Source organism: Bidens hawaiensis, unplaced genomic scaffold (assembly GCF_021521415.1).
Source record: "Bidens hawaiensis isolate Kalapana, Puna unplaced genomic scaffold, B.hawaiensis_p1.1 tig00007041_1, whole genome shotgun sequence".
Classification (NCBI taxonomy): domain Eukaryota; kingdom Viridiplantae; phylum Streptophyta; class Magnoliopsida; order Asterales; family Asteraceae; genus Bidens; species Bidens hawaiensis.
The window spans coordinates 177490-193315 of record NW_027491483.1 but is presented as its reverse complement, the minus strand read 5'-3'; the positions used below and the strand labels follow the sequence as shown (position 1 = coordinate 193315).

Genomic DNA, 15826 nt, shown 5'->3' with positions numbered 1-15826 from the left:
GGCACCATACATGTCCTAACTAGTTTAAGGTGATTAAAAACACTGAATTATTCTTAATATTTATTATACCACGACAATCTAGATCAGAGTTGGTTTGGGGGGGGGGGGGTTCGTTGTGGACCTCATTTTGAAAGAAAAACACCACCACCACGTGTGGTCTAAGAGCATGTTTGGGATTAAGTTTGAAAAATGCTTATTGGCTTATTAGTGTTGTCAAAAAGCAAATAAGTTAAAATGTGTTTGACAATCAAAAAATCTTTCTTAATTTAGCTTATTGATAGGTTAAAAACAGTTTTTCAAAAGCCTTAAATCCTGGCTTTTCAAAATGACTTTTTGAAAAAGCCAATAAGCCAATAAACATTTTTCAAACTCAATCCAAAACATGCCCTAAATACTATACACTTCTTTTGAGTGAACTTTTATATGCATGCATATTTTGGAGGACTAAAGTGAAAACATCCCACCTAACATCACCAACTTAATTAAAACCCTAATTACCTACCAAACCTTCCTAACTGCAGGATCGTTAGCTCATCAAGGTACAAACAGCTTCACCTTTATGTCGATCAATTACATTGTTAATTATGCAATTACCGCATATATATAGCTGTATTCGTATTCAATTACGATTCTGTGTAGGTTTAATGTCGATATTTTACTACTATGCTTTGCTCACTCGCAATGTTATGTGATTGATCGTTTTCTGCACTTGATCGATTAGCTTAGCAATCAGATTTTGTAATTCAGATTCATGTAAGCTGTCGTTGATTTCGGATGAATTTCTTATCTGATTTTTGTCACAGGTAGGGCTGTAAATGTAATTGAACCGAACCGAACAAGGCCTTGTTTATGTTCGTCCGTTAAGGTTACTAGCTGAACACAATTTATTGTTTGTGTTTGTGCGTTAAGGAGATGAACTTGTTAACGGACGAATACAAATGCACACAAACAATGTTTTATTTGATTTGGCTAACCGAGACTGGTAAGTGCCAACGGTTTGGTCCAGCTACCAAGTTTGTGTTGGTGTTTCTTTAGCATTTATATTCATATATGTTAATTTTACATAAAAAATTAATCATGTAATACTTATATATTTTTTGTTTTATAGTAAATAGTTTTGCTTAAATCTATGTGATAAGTATTAAAAGCCTTTAACATACAAACATATATGAACAAATATTAACGAACATAAACGGACATAAAGAAACACATTATCGAACGCTCATGAACACAATTGAACGCAGAACGAACATGACCTCTGTTTGTGTTCTTTCATTTAGTTAATTGGACTGAATTCTTTGTTCATGTTTGTTCATTTATTAAACAAATGAATATAAACGAACTTCTCGCTGAACAATATATGAACGCTCAGTTCGTTTACAGCTTTAGTCATAGAAATGAGTTTTCTTTTCTCTTTCTTTCTAAAATTTGAGATGATTTTCAAATATTAATGGTTCTCATGTTCTCAGGAAAGAATGAGTCGATCTAGCAGAACGCTCTATGTTGGTAACCTTCCTGGGGATATTAGAGAGCGAGAAGTGGAAGATTTGTTTTACAAGGTAATTTACATCTGAGCGTGAGATGTCTCATCTGGTTTCTTTAAACTATCACATGTTACAGCATGTGTTTTGGGTTGAAATTGAACCCTGCTTGCCATAAAAGCGTGTTAAAAGTATTAAATTTTCTGTGAGTTTTGTTGTCAGGAGCAATAAGTTTGGTATATAATTGTTGTTATATTTGATTTCAGTATGGTTCAATAGCCCACATCGAGTTGAAAATTCCACCGAGACCTCCAGGTTATGCTTTTGTTGAGGTGAGCTTCAGTTTGTTAATATTTCTGCTTTCATTTTTATTCTTTCTTGCTCTCATATATATTAATTTTTTTTTCAGTTTGAGGATGCTCGTGATGCTGATGATGCTATTTGTGGCCGTGACGGCTACGATTTTGATGGGCACAAATTACGGGTTGGTGGTTGGTCAGACTTACAAAACACACATGAGATGTCATGTTGTTTCACTTGTCAGTAGCAGTAAACGTCTAGTCTATCTATTTGATATTATATTGTTTGAACAGGTGGAACTAGCTCATGGTGGTCGTGGTAACTCATCTCATAAAGACCGTTATAGCAGTCATAGCAGTCATAGCAGCGGCCGTGGTGGTCGGGGTGGTGGAGTTTCTAGACGCTCTGATTACAGAGGTTTAATTTTAGTTTATTTGTGCTTGTTCTGTTTCAATAACCTTGAAGACTAATGTTTATAAATATGATTGTTTTATATAATTGACACAGTTTTGGTGACTGGGTTACCTTCCTCTGCATCATGGCAGGACCTTAAGGTCGGTATCTTTGTCATGTTTGTAAATTAACTTTGAATTAAGCATTTTGGGAATTTATGTTCATAACAACGTGAACTTTTAATGCTATCGAGCTATCGGTTAACATCACATATTTTCTTTTATCCAGGATCATATGCGCCGTGCTGGGGATGTTTGTTTTTCCCAAGTTTTTAGGGAGGGAGGCGGTAAGATTAAAATTAAAACGTGTCCTGGAAAGGATGTTAACAGTTTTACCTAATTAAAGTGGTTGTGGTTGTGGTTATGTGTTAATGTGTTGCAGGCACCACAGGGATTGTGGACTACACAAATTATGATGACATGAAATATGCTGTAAGCTATCTATATTCTTTCCACTCTGCAGATATGAATTCATTTTGAAGTTACAGTGTTAAATTTATTTTCATTTTTGTCTACAGATACGGAAATTGGACGACACTGAGTTTCGGAACGCTTTCTCATGTGGATACATACATGTATGCTTTCAATTTATATTTGAACTACTCGAATGTGCTTAACTAATTTTTTCAGTTAGATTGCAAGCTATGCATGCACTTCAAACCATTAAGAATTCGTTTTGTGCTAAAATCTTAAGTTAAAAATTTCACAGGTGAAGGAATATGATTCAACCCGTTCTAGAAGCCGCAGTCGGAGTCGAAGCAGGAGCAGAAGCAGGAGTCGAAGCAGGAGCAGAAGCAAGAGCCGAAGGTAGGGACATTTTTTATTGCACTATTTTATCTTGTTTTCTTTTAACTTATATGAAAATTAGGGGGTGTTTAGGATTTGTGGTTATATAGTGATTAGGTGTTTTGGAATAATCAGTTTGGATAAGGTACTCGCAATTTCAAACTGGTTATCCAAAACTGATCACTTAAGTCTAAACTCTAAAATATCATCTAATGCGCCTCATCCACACTCTTTAAAATTGATTATCTGTGATTTAGAAACAAAACTGATTATCTTTAAAACTCATCAAACTCTTTACCAGATAATGAGTTTGCAAATGTAACCACAAATATCCCTTAATAAACATAAAGTTTAGTTTTATGTCTTCTCCTAATTCATATTCTCATGCAGCAAGTCTCCAAAAGCAAAATCTTCTCGTCGCTCGAGATCTCGTTCTGGATCTAAGCCTCGCTCTTTATCAAGGCATACCTTCTATCTTCTCTATGTTTATTACTACCTAAGGCTTATATTTTCATATAAGAAAGATGAGACAAATCTTAGTTACTTAACCCGACTGTCATTACTGATTATAAATAACAACTAAGAAGCCCTATTCTACCTTTTTATTACTAAGCAGTCTTGTATGATAATGCCAATATGGTTTAGTTACCATATTGGTTACTTTTCATTGTTAGATTGTTTACGTTTCAGTGAGTGTGACTGTGATTAATTGTTGCTATAGCTTTTACATGTAGGTCACTAGACGAGTTGAATAATATATTAAAAGATGAAATGCAAACAATTGTCTAATTGTTACATGGATACATTTTTTTATATGGGGATTGCATCTTAAAATTTTTAAAAAGGATATGGTACAATTGGCTATACCACTTTTGGTTGTTGAGGTATGGTGCTTTGTGTATGCCAGTTTTGGAATTCTTTATGGTGTTCTTAAATACCCATCATCAATGCACATGGTTGCTGGATTTTGGGAACCTGAAGAATCTGGATACGGATTGCAATTATAAGGCTGGAGTCCGAACAAGAAGTATCTTGGATATGGATTACATTGGACTTAAATAAGCCTTCCTTTTCCATTTAAATTATAATTTTTTGTTACATCCTAGTAGTTTTAGGCCCTGTCATAATATACTGATTAATATTGATTATTGTTACCGAGTCACTGAGGTGGATGTGGCATCAAGGCTCTTGGATCAGAATTGTTAAAAAAGGAACATGTGGATATTAAAATCTATTTCTGTAACTTTTGCAGATCTCCTTCAAGATCCAGATCTTCTGTACCACCTGTAAGTGAAACTATATTAGTTTTTAAGATCTTATCAAAACTCTCTATTTTGATGTGACTTCATCAAATTAGCTTATAATTGTTATTAAAGGTGGCTGAATAAGTGGGTGGGTCAGGTTGTTCTTCAACACTTTTAATGTTTCTATAAAAGATCTGTCTAAATTTTCATTACAAAAAAGAACAATTTTCAACAATAATATGATTTATAAAGTTGTCTGATAAAAAACACAATGGGTGATCTGTGTCACTCGGTTCATTATTTAAATTCTTATTTTTTAATTTACTCATTAAAGATTTCACATAACTTGAATCAATCCGTTCAAAAGTAAATGGGTCGAAATTGCCACAATATAGAATGAATCATTTTGACTTGTCAACTGACTATTATTCAGCCTGAGATGGCTATTAGTAAAAGCCCCAAAAGCCGCAGTCCAAGCAAAAGCAAGAGTCCTGAAAGAAGCAGGAACAAGAGTTTGTCAAGGTATAATTACTTTATTCCATACTTAAAGTTTTCTTTTAGTATTAAAAATATTAATCATGTAATTCCTGGAACAATGTTATTAACTATATATTTAAGGCTTTACATAATTATAATGCTGATTCAGAAACTATAACATGTTCTCAGGTGATGATTTAGCAGCTAGTTGCGGTGCCTTGGTCTGATGATGTTACTTGTTTAAGTCGAACAATGGATTATTTAAGACAACTTTCCCTTTAAAAAGATTATGCTACTGAGTTGAGAGTTTATTTTTAAAAAAACTTGTTTTTGTATTCTAGTCATTATCATTTAAACTAACCCACCTAGACTAGTGGGCGAAATTGCATTTAACTTGGTATGAAACATTTAGTGGACTGGTAAAATCTCTTTTTCTCTACTGGTTTGTGTGGAGGGGGTGTTTGTAAAACCGGAGGCTACAAGTTACCAATTACTGTCGAAGTAACTGATAACTTCCCATGGGCTTTGGCAGTATCAGCGTATCTTGATTAGAAGTCTGCTGCAATACAAACACAGTGATCGAAATTAAGGTTTCTGTCCATTTGAGCAGTTAATGTCGACAAAATGTCAATTTGACTAACCAATTTTCAAATGTCCACCATAAAACCCGGCGAGCTGATCATCTTTTAATCATTGTTCGACTTGATTTTTAATCTGCCACTTGTCCAACTGAAGTGATGACCTATGAAAGTATGATAATGAAATTTATCAAGTCAAAAGCTACTTTTATAGTTTTATAACTTTCCTTGAAAGCTACCATCTATATTAACCATTTTATTTATAATATTTAAATTAAATTTTAAAAACTTAACGTTTCAGTTAATTCACGCAACCCAAATGTAACGAAACATGCCTTTCATTAGATATATTTATCTTTTTACATATCTTTTTAAATAGTTTGTTACAATCGTGACATATGGAAATCATGTTCTTAAAGTTTAGACAAGCAAACTAGTTTAGCGATGTTAAGTCCTGCGCCAATATATTATATAAAATTATCTATTTAGCATCGAACCATAAGATTATATAATGATAATAACAAATATTTAAAAAGCGTTACGATTTGGAAATAATTTTCCCACTAGAGCATAGATGTTTTAATGGTCGAATCAGTTAAATGATTGTCGTTATAGTCCAAGTCTCAAATTCGAATATTGCTTACACTGGTTTTCTATCATAGGCTCTTGAAACTCACATGACAGTGACCATGATTTTTTTTTGGTAACAGTGTTGCTATTATAATAATAAATAAATTAATTAAAAAAAAAAAGACAACAATTTGGATGTAACTTTCAAAGTATAGTTATAGTATGAATGGTCCGAACTCCGAACCAATGTATGTATATTGATTCATATTCCATTTTCCAATCTATTCAAGAACATGACACCTTGAAAACTACAACAAAATATATAACAATTAACGAAACAAGAATCAGATCATATCCAATATCCAAATTCCAATATGAAATTCTGCAAGAAATACCAGGAGTACATGCAAACACAAGATCAGAAAAAACTACCAGCTGTTGGTTTCAAAAATCTCAAGAAGATCTTGAAACGTTGTCGAACTGATCATACGATTGTTTCACATCGATCACAATCATCCTCATCGTCCCTCGTTAATGGATCTCCTGATACCTGTCCTCATCATTGCCCTGGTATCATTTGTTTTAAACATGTTGAATACATTATTATTGTATATTTCTATGTTAAAAGTCATGGATTGTATCATTTGGTATAGGCTGTAAACCAACCCAACCGTTAGTCAATGGTTCACGATCACAAAAGAACGAACAAAAACAAATGCACGCAAACAATGTTTTATTTGATTTCGCTAACCGAGAACGATTAGTCTCAATGGTTCGGTCAAGCTACCAAATTTGTGTTGGTTTTTTTTAACATTCATATTCATATGTTAATTTTGCATGTATTTTGATAACATAATACTCGTATATATTTTTGTTTTGTAACTAGTAATTTTGCTTAAATCTTTATTACAATTAGAGAAGTCATTAAAACGTACTAAATACCTTTAATAAACAAACATAAACGAATACATTATCGAACGTTCACGAACACAATTGAACAAACTTGGCCTCTATTTGTTTCCGTTCATTTAGTTAATCGAACGAAATTCCTTGTTCACGTTTGTTCATTTATTAAACGAACAACAACGAACACTAGTTTGGTATGTTAAAGACAACTCCCATTAGTAGAAGCAGATATTAAATGATTTGTATGGATCACATAATAATATTATTAATGCAATTTGATGCAGTGTGCGACGGGACATTCTTTCCTTCCCTGATGAAAGAGATGTCAGCAGTGGTTGGATGCTTTAACAAGCGCGCACAGAAACTGCTGGATGTTCATCTAGCGACAGGGTTCCGAAAGTACTATGTTTGGTGCAGAGGTAAGTTGCAGGGTAACCATGGTGCTTTAGTTCAAGAAGGCAAAGACCTCGTTGCTTATGCCATTATTAACGCAATCGCTTTGCGTAAAATTCTCAAGAAATATGATAAGGTAGCCATTAGTGTCAATTATAGTTTATTTATTAAACGGGTCGATTTGGGTTATGTTTTATCTCAAAAAAAAAAAAAAACTAATACGTTCATTAAATGTATGAACTGCAGATACATTATTCAAAACACGGGCAGGCATTCAGGTCACAAGTACAAAGTATGCACATGGAAATCCTGCAGTCTCCGTGGCTGTGTGAACTGATTGCGTTCCATATTAATTTAAGGGAGACAAACCGAAAGGCTTTTGAGGGACCGTGTCTCGTGTTTAATGAGGGAAAACCATCACTTTCTTGTGAGCTTTCTGATACCTTCAAAATTGAGATTGATTTGACTTGTTCAATATGTTTGGTAAGTCTTCTGTTTTTGGCTTTATCCTTATGCTGCATTGATTATCTTCAACTTGCTAATCGGCCTCATCGTTGACCTATTCCAACCAAAACACTTAGTTGACATTTGTCAATTGTTTCATTAAAGTTTTGTGTCTAAAGTCAGTCAATGGAACACTTAAAGAACTCGGTTATCGTTGAGTGATTTGTTTCCTTGAAAAATATACTAAGTTGCTAATTTAATAGACAAATGACCGGTTTTATGACTTTACAATATCATTAGATTACCAAATTAGTTCAATAGCTCATAATAGTAGACTATAATTACCAGGTCGAAACATTGTAATTGTAAACAGATCATGAATCTAAGCGCGTTGTTATTTTATGACAATAATGGCATCTTTTTGTATTATTAGTGATAACTACATAACTTATACATCATGGATTTTTCAAGCATGATTATGTAGAGATAAAAGTGTTTATTCTTTGGTTGAATTTGTTTGAACAGGATACTGTATTTGATTCGGTATCTCTTACTTGTGGGCACATCTTCTGCTACATGTGTGCTTGCAAATCAGGATCGGTAACAATTGTTGATGGATTACAAGCAGCGAGATCAACAGCAAAATGTCCACTTTGTCGAGAGGCATGCTTCTCGTATTTACTTGGTTTTATGTAATAAATTATACTTCTGCAAATTTACAACTCGCTAGAACCATTCTCCATTTCACCCAAAGCAAATATTTTTACTAACCCATTTTAGATAAAAAGATATGATTAACGTAAATCGACACATTCATAGGTTATAGCGTTTGTTTCTAGTCCCGGGTGGTTCACCAAAAATAATAAGATACAATTCAAGAAAGTAAGTTGATTTTCTTGAAACCGCAGGCAGGAGTTTATGAAGGAGCTCTACATTTGGATGAACTTAACATTTTATTAAGTAGAAGGTAAGCGTTATTAAGACTATAATCAGTCAACTATATTTGCAGACTATAATACTAACCATTATTTGTCAACTTCAACAGCGGTCCCAAATATTGGGAAGAAAGACTTCAGAACGAAAGAGTCGAAAGAATCCGACAGTCAAAGGAACACTGGGAAACTCAGTCCCGGGCATTTCTTGGCATCTAAATTCAGTATTTACTTTTTACAAGCCCTTGAATAAATAGCAGCAGCAACCAATGTATCCAAACAGTTTCTTCAACTGTTTTTTTTTTGTGAGTATACCATAGTAATTATAAATATTATAATGCAATAATCGTTAGCAAATACAGACACCGCCCACATATAGCAAAAAAGATAGTTGTAAGTATTAAACAAAACCATATTATAGGATTACAATGAAACGTCAAAACTACAATAATCAACTGCAAAATTGCTGTAAAATGCGACTTCCGGGCCATAGAATTCCAAGGAACTAATAATAAATCAAAGGGGAACAAGCATTGGATTCTTATCTTTATACATGTGATATCTCTTGCACAGCTTCTCGAGAGTCGCAACTGAGTGCTGCATCCTGTTAAGTTTTGTATTCATGAACATGCTCTGCAAACAAGAAGCAAATGAGCAAAAGAAATATATACTCAACAATCTAAAGAAATATGTCTAATGCTTAAATAAAATCATTTCACTGAGAAAGTATAATATCGTAAGCTAACTGGAACGAAAGTATTTCAGGTCAACCCGATCTGTTACCACATCCTCCTGACACGCCTATTTCCAACCTCAACATACTAAAAACAAGTTTTTTCATTATGTGAACTTTTCACCTGATAGTCATCTGCATATTTCTCTACTAGTGGTCTGATATGATTTCGTTGCATAGTTGTTAATGGTTGCAGAGGAGCTTGTTTCCCATCTACACGTTTTTTCCCAAGTGCTGATTTTACATCTGCAAATACCAAAACAAGATATTATGGATATTATCTGGTTTAAAATATCAGCACTTTAGAGCTTTTACACTCACAAAAAGTAAAAAACATAAACTTGATGACAAAAACCTATGTTGAAACAAATCCACTATTGTTATTCTTTAGCAGCATGCATAGTTTGGTCTATTATAAAATCAAAACTAGTTCGAACTCTCTAATTGTAGCATCACAAACTCAACCAAGAACTAGAGAAATATACAGTGAGCATTTGGTCATTTGAAAACAAAATCAAGCCCCAGAACTTAAACTGAAACAAAATGATAACAATCCTGAACTAACCAAACTCCTTATTGATAAATGTAATAATTTTAATTTAATGAAAATGAATTAAAACATAACATACTTAACATAAACACCAAATACAGTATGAACAGTATAAGCAAATACTAGGGCTGCCAATGAACCAAAAAGCCCGCGAGCTACTCGAGCTTTGAACCAATAAAAAGCTCAAAACAAGCCCATCTCTTTTGAGATCGACCCTAGCACAAGCCTCAAATAAAGCTTGTTTAGTTATCAATCCAAAGCTCGAGCTTTGTGTATATTTAAGTTTTACATTTTTGGCCTTCAATGTATTAATGTCACATTGCACAGCTGAACTTTGGTTTGTTTAAGATACTACACAAGCTCGAGCCGAACTTAGATTCATTTAATGTTTCTCTGAAAATAAATAACAATAACTAAAAACGTATATAAATAAATTAATAAATAAAAAGAAAACCGAGCTGTTTTAAGCTCAAGCTGGAACCGAGCCTCAAATAAAGCTTGCTTAGTTATCGAGCTCAAGGTCTTCTAAATAAATATACAAAAATAACTAAAAACGTATATAAATAAAAAAGAACCGAGCTTTTCTAAGCTCAAGCTGTATAAATTAACTAATAAGCAATAAACAGACTGACCGTCTTCTTCGAGTTCGCTACCGGAGTCCATGGGCTCAAACTCATCAATGGGGCCATCCAATTTAGGAGGTGGGAGTTGGAGTGACTGGCTCTCGATGATCTTGGAGGTGCGAGCACGAACACCCAGCAGATTGGGGTTTGAAACCACACCGAACGTCTTGTAGTTCTCCAGCACACTCCCTTGGTCGTCCCATTTGGTTTTCGACAAGTCCACGAGCGATCGAAACTTGGGTGGGATTGAGAAGGCCGGTTTGAACACGTTTGGGTTCTTCTTGGGTAGTCCAACTCGGACCTTGTTGGTTCGAGATCTCTTGTAGCTTCTTCTTGATCCACCCATTGTTGTTGTTGTTCTATGTGTGCAGAGTGGTGATGGCGGAAGCTGAAGAATCAGAGGGTTTATTATTATTATTATTAGGGTTTATGATATGCTAGTGTTTTCATATGGACCCCTCGGGTTTAGTTTTTTTATCATCTTCATTCATTTCGTTACTTAACTTGTTTCTAAACTGATTCAACATTGTGTGCTACCTACGGTTTACGTGCAAGTATATTCTCGGATTTAGTTTTTTATCATCGTAGGTCGAACAATACCCCTACTACAGATGCTTTCCATCTACACTATCCTACTCGGATGCGAAGGACAATGTCACTATTTATGTCTCAATTGCTCTATGGACAAACAATCCTAACTACTTGAGTTTGGAACCGGTTGACATTCAATGGTGAGCTAGACGTACTTGTTGCCATATACCACAATAAAGTCATTGTAAAGATAATTGGTCTTAGAGAGGCTAATCCTTAAACATTTGTCTCTCTAAAGCTATTCACAGCTTCTCTAGCCTCGTGTTTACTCTTAGCAACTAACACAATATCGTTTGTGAAAACATGCACCACGAATCTATCTTATGGATTAGGTTTGACGACTCGTCAAGAACCACTGCAAAATAAAATAGACGAGCTCAATGTTGACCCTTGATGAAGGCCTTAGGCCTGTCTCTATCGAAAAGAACTCAACATCCCCGTAGTTGCTCAAACGTGTGTTTCCGTTATGATATAAACATCCTTAATTATGTCTACATATATTATTTTTCGTGGCGAATGTATAAGCGAGCCTTCACAGAAGTAAATGTGATTCTAACTCTGGTGGGATGGTATGATGATTAAGGTGTGAAATAGGAGCTCATAGGTTCAAACCCAATCGAGTGCAAATTTTAGTCCTTCGAGAAATAAACAAACTAACTAAACCGCTTTTCATTTCTGTAACTGAATAAATGTTTAGGGGTGTATTTATATACAGTCCGTAAAGTAGCGGGACTCACGATAAAATTTACAATATAAAGCCACCCTCACTCGCCGGGAAATTAACTGCCAAGCCGCCGCCGTTGATGGAGGCCACTGATATGGATATAGAAGTAAATGTAAATCAACCACATAACAACAGTGGCAGCTCATCGAAGCGATTTGCACTCAAAAACGCCGGTGATGATTATGTCTTCCAAATCGTTGCCAAGTACGTAAACCTTATTATTATTATTATTTCTAACCTCCTCAATTATACATACATACATACATACATGTAATTAAATAATACAATTGAGTTAAGTGTTTGATTCAGGGAAGACTGGACGTCGATGGCGGTGTCGCTGTCGTCCAACACCGTCAAACTGTATTCACCGGTAACCGACTGTTTGCTTTTATGTTTTTGTAACAAACGAACTTATAGTTTTTCATAAGTAATCCATAAGACATTTTAGCCCAAATGTATAATAATCAATTATTAGTTATTAATAAACAGGATGATCCGATAACTTTGAACCAAATTCGTTATTTTGCAGCCCAAAATTTTAAAGCTTAAATGGCAAAACCAAAACCAAACAGAATGGTTTTTAAAAATTTTGGTTCGGTTTCAGCACAAAACGGAACCGTGCACACCCCTAAATATGGCAGCTGTCTATACACTTACATCAAATCCATTTCAATGTTTTAGTGTGTGTAATTTTCTGTATATGAGTTGCCGGTGTCCTGTCTAAATGCTGGTCCATCACAAGAAATATTTTGCTTTTCATTTGGTGGCAATCTTCTTGCTGCAGGATGTAAGTCTCAGGTAATGGTATTTATCAAATCGGCAAATTGTGCTGACCGAACACATTAAGAAATGGAATTCAGATTCCACTGAATTCCATCGAATTATGTGAACCAAACGCACCATAAGTTTTCCATAATAAAAAGAATGAAATCGGTTTATGTAGATTCTTTTCTAGGACTGGAGAAGCAGTAAGCAGGTTGCCAGCTTAAACGAATCTCATATGGACGATGTCACACAGGTTTGTTCTAACTGTATAGTCCTGTTCAATGTTCTTATTTGGTGTCAGATTTTATCACTTTAATTGATTCCGTTTACTAGTTTTACGACTAGATTATATCAATTATTTCAACCCATTATTGGTAAACTCACGGTCCCTACCAATACCCCAAGATTAAATTAAAATGAAGCTTGTGTTATATTATGCCAACTTAATGCTAACCATGAATGGTTACAGGTTCACTTTGTACCAGAGCGCCAAAATAAACTTGTATCCGCCTCTGTCGATGGTCTGATTTGTACATTTGATACGAGTGGACAAATCAACGAGGACAATCATCTTGAATCTGTAAGTTCAGTGTAATAAGTTTTGAAAAGAACGAAACTTGTTATCTGTTCTTTGCATTGATAATAAGTTTGATATCATTCCTATGAAGGTGATTAATGTGGGGACATCCATTGAGAAAGTGGGGATTTTTGGTGGAAATTATGAGAAGTTGTGGTGTTTAACTCACATTCAAACTTTAAGGTACTTTGCTTAACAAGACTACTTTTAAAAGTCTATTTTTTTTAACTGTTTTATGACTTACTTGTGTTTTAGTATTTGGGATTTGAATGATTCAAGAGTTGAAGCCAGTTTCGAGGATGCTCGCAACTTGGCTTCTAATAGTTGGGCTCTAGATCCTGTATGTAACTTTGTTTTATGCACTTGTTAATAGAATGAATGATTATTGTTCTGAAACCTTGTATCTTAATTATCATCTTATTGTTTAAAAATGCAGGTTGACTATTTTGTTGACTGCCACTACTCGGCTGTGGACGATCATTTATGGGTTATAGGCGGCACGAGTGGTGGCAGTTTGGGGTACTTTCCAGTAGCCTACGGTGGAGGAATGAGATCGGTTCTATCTCCAGAAGCTGTTTTTCATGGTGGTCATACGGGTGTTGTTAGGAGCGTGTTAGCTTCCCCTGCCATCAAAATTGGAATCAACCAAACGCATGGGATATTCGGGTGGACAGGTGGCGAAGATGGACGCTTGTGTTGCTGGTTATCTGATGAATCGTCTGATGTGAATCATTCGTGGATATCAACTTCACTGGTTGAAAGGAATACTAAAAATCGCAAGCACAAATCGCAAGCACAATAGGCCTCGGCCGTATTAGAGTGCAAATATTGATGAATGCTAATTGTTATACTTTAGTTCTTCATTTCTTTTTTTTTTCTTTTAAGTCTATTTTTTGTTGTTTTTTTTATTTGACAAGAGAATGCATATAGCTAATGAGTATGTTTCAAATTTACATGCGCTATCTAAATCTCTAATGAAACTCTAATGTTCTTCGAAAACCATCAGATTAAGCTCGACTTGCATGCAGCAGTCGACACCGTTACATGTGTGTATGAACTATGATGTTATGTATCTCAAATTCTCATGTGTGACATTGTGTGTAGACTGTTGAAGATCTTGTTAAGGTATGTAAAACGAGTTTATACAAATTGTATATAGCCTGTTGTTTGTAGCCATCTAACAACAAAGGTTTCGTGGTGTAGTTGGTTATCACGTCAGTCTAACACACTGAAGGTCTCCGGTTTGAACCCGGGCGAAGCCAGTTGTTTTTTCATGCTTTTCTCTTTTCAATGTATTATTTTTTTAAATTGAATCAAATATTCCGTTTTTTTTTATTTGTGAAAATACATTTTTGTTTCAATAATATATGATTTAGCCATGTTATCATGTAAACAAGGTATAAAATGGCATTTATATATCTGCTGCTTTTGTATTTCATTTGGAGCATACTGTTTAAATGATATATTTTAGTTTTTGTTTAAAGTATTAGATTTTGAATTACTTCTTTTTTTTATAATAATCTTTTCTTACACATATAAACACAAGTCGAGCTACATTTGAAAAGGCTATTATGTGGATGGGCATATTGGAACCTTGTTGGGATTCCGTGGTAAAGATATGTTTGAAAATTGTGCACGAGACACGGTTGGTAGTTTCATAGACAAACTTAATTTAAAAAAAAAATGGACCAATTTTCTCTCTTATTTTGGTTCTGATATGTTATACATGTCTATTCTTAAGTGTCATGACAGCATATAGCTCCATAACGGCTCATGAAGTAGCTATAGGTTACATTAATTTGCAATATATCATTATTTGGTTTGAAATAGCTATATGAGGCAGGCATACATGTCTTATAAGAGTTATATGAGCCATCTCGAGCTTGAAAAAACTACTCACGAGACAAACTCAAGATTTAGATATATAGCTCGAAACGAGCGGGATCAATCTCGAGCTCTCTATATGTTAAATGAGCCTAGTCTAGCTTGGGCTTGGATTGAGGATGTGATATAATAAGTTGGCGCGCAAAAGGGCTTATAACATATGGGCTGAAACAAATAAGAGAATGAAATGGGCTTTGAAAGTCCAGTGCAGAATAGTAATAATAATAATAATAATAATATAAAAGGTGAACACTGCCCTAATCATAAACCCTTAGTCTTAGTGCCGCCGCTGCTGCAGCTGCAGTCGATTTATTTCTCTCTCACAGCCAAGCAGAACGAATCAGCATGGTAATATCTTAATCTCGCTTTTTTGCATAGAATCAAATGTTTTTATCTTTAGGATCATCACGATTAGCTTTAACCATTCCGATCTAAAATTGTATGAATGCTCGAAATCATTTTAAAGATATATATAGTCCAGTTTTGTTATAGTTGAGTACTGATTTTGTGATTAATTGAAATGCATGACTAACAGTTAGTTAGTTCGTGTAACGCCCTGGAATTTGACTGGTAGACAAAAATCAAGGAATCATCGGAAACTATACACTTTGGGGTTCTGGACGATAAGTTCGGAACCCATATCATTGGAGAAATCTGCTTTTATCATTTGAAATGTTTATTTTATAAAACGACATTTACGCCTGGAAAATATTAATTTTTATGCTTTTGAAAAATAAAATGTTCTTATTTAAAAAAAAAAAAAAAAAAAAAAAAAAGATTTTAAATAATTATTCGGAAAATGGTTTATAAAAGTTT

The 15826-nt window shown here is 34.4% G+C and overlaps 3 protein-coding genes, 1 non-coding gene and 1 pseudogene across 5 annotated transcripts; 4 read left to right on the top strand and 1 right to left on the bottom strand.

Annotated features, from left to right (window-relative positions):
- The first annotated feature begins 427 nt into the window (after positions 1-427).
- Positions 428-5175, top strand: LOC143634305 (serine/arginine-rich splicing factor SR30-like). Of its 2 annotated transcripts, XM_077102425.1 has the most exons (14): positions 428-539; positions 1470-1559; positions 1748-1813; positions 1891-1965; positions 2075-2198; positions 2289-2335; positions 2463-2520; positions 2616-2665; positions 2752-2808; positions 2943-3040; positions 3410-3481; positions 4272-4305; positions 4697-4785; positions 4930-5175. In XM_077102425.1, exons 2-14 carry the CDS (start codon positions 1476-1478, stop codon positions 4931-4933), a joined length of 858 nt encoding a protein of 285 aa, XP_076958540.1. In that variant the 5' UTR covers positions 428-539; positions 1470-1475; the 3' UTR covers positions 4934-5175. The 2 variants fall into 2 exon arrangements, with proteins under 2 accessions (XP_076958540.1, XP_076958541.1); XM_077102426.1 differs by lacking the exons at positions 4697-4785; positions 4930-5175 and having other exon boundaries at positions 3927-4299.
- A 1029-nt stretch (positions 5176-6204) lies between these two features.
- LOC143634270 (putative E3 ubiquitin-protein ligase BAH1-like 1) lies at positions 6205-8859 on the top strand. Its single transcript, XM_077102402.1, has 6 exons — positions 6205-6458; positions 7079-7323; positions 7434-7670; positions 8157-8294; positions 8540-8598; positions 8677-8859. The coding sequence occupies exons 1-6, from the start codon at positions 6263-6265 to the stop codon at positions 8780-8782; spliced, it is 981 nt and encodes a 326-aa protein (XP_076958517.1). The 5' UTR covers positions 6205-6262; the 3' UTR covers positions 8783-8859.
- Positions 8860-8938: 79 nt separating this feature from the next.
- Positions 8939-10843, bottom strand: LOC143634269 (uncharacterized). The gene is made up of 3 exons (XM_077102401.1): positions 10479-10843; positions 9421-9542; positions 8939-9196 (listed from the first exon to the last, which is right to left on the bottom strand). Exons 1-3 carry the CDS (start codon positions 10813-10815, stop codon positions 9080-9082), a joined length of 576 nt encoding a protein of 191 aa, XP_076958516.1. The 5' UTR covers positions 10816-10843; the 3' UTR covers positions 8939-9079.
- Positions 10844-11863: 1020 nt separating this feature from the next.
- On the top strand, positions 11864-14625 carry LOC143634268 (WD repeat-containing protein GTS1-like; annotated as a pseudogene).
- TRNAV-AAC (transfer RNA valine (anticodon AAC)) lies at positions 14315-14388 on the top strand. Its single transcript has one exon. It is a non-coding gene; the product is annotated as a tRNA-Val (tRNA).
- Positions 14626-15826: the final 1201 nt, after the last annotated feature.

Excerpts from the sequence above, each read along its gene's own strand:
- LOC143634305 (XM_077102425.1), top strand. The coding sequence starts at position 1,476 with ATGAGTCGATCTAGCAGAACGCTCTATGTTGGTAACCTTCCTGGGGAT. Across the intron at positions 2,521-2,615 it reads AGTTTTTAGGGAGGGAGGCG|GCACCACAGGGATTGTGGAC; the intron begins GTAAGATTAAAA and ends AATGTGTTGCAG. Across the intron at positions 3,041-3,409 it reads AGCAGAAGCAAGAGCCGAAG|CAAGTCTCCAAAAGCAAAAT; the intron begins GTAGGGACATTT and ends ATTCTCATGCAG.
- LOC143634270 (XM_077102402.1), top strand. The coding sequence starts at position 6,263 with ATGAAATTCTGCAAGAAATACCAGGAGTACATGCAAACACAAGATCAG. Across the intron at positions 6,459-7,078 it reads CTGTCCTCATCATTGCCCTG|TGTGCGACGGGACATTCTTT; the intron begins GTATCATTTGTT and ends AATTTGATGCAG. Across the intron at positions 7,324-7,433 it reads TTCTCAAGAAATATGATAAG|ATACATTATTCAAAACACGG; the intron begins GTAGCCATTAGT and ends TATGAACTGCAG.
- LOC143634269 (XM_077102401.1), bottom strand. The coding sequence starts at position 10,815 with ATGGGTGGATCAAGAAGAAGCTACAAGAGATCTCGAACCAACAAGGTC. Across the intron at positions 9,543-10,478 it reads TAGCGAACTCGAAGAAGACG|ATGTAAAATCAGCACTTGGG; the intron begins GTCAGTCTGTTT and ends TGGTATTTGCAG. Across the intron at positions 9,197-9,420 it reads AATATGCAGATGACTATCAG|AGCATGTTCATGAATACAAA; the intron begins GTGAAAAGTTCA and ends TCTTGTTTGCAG.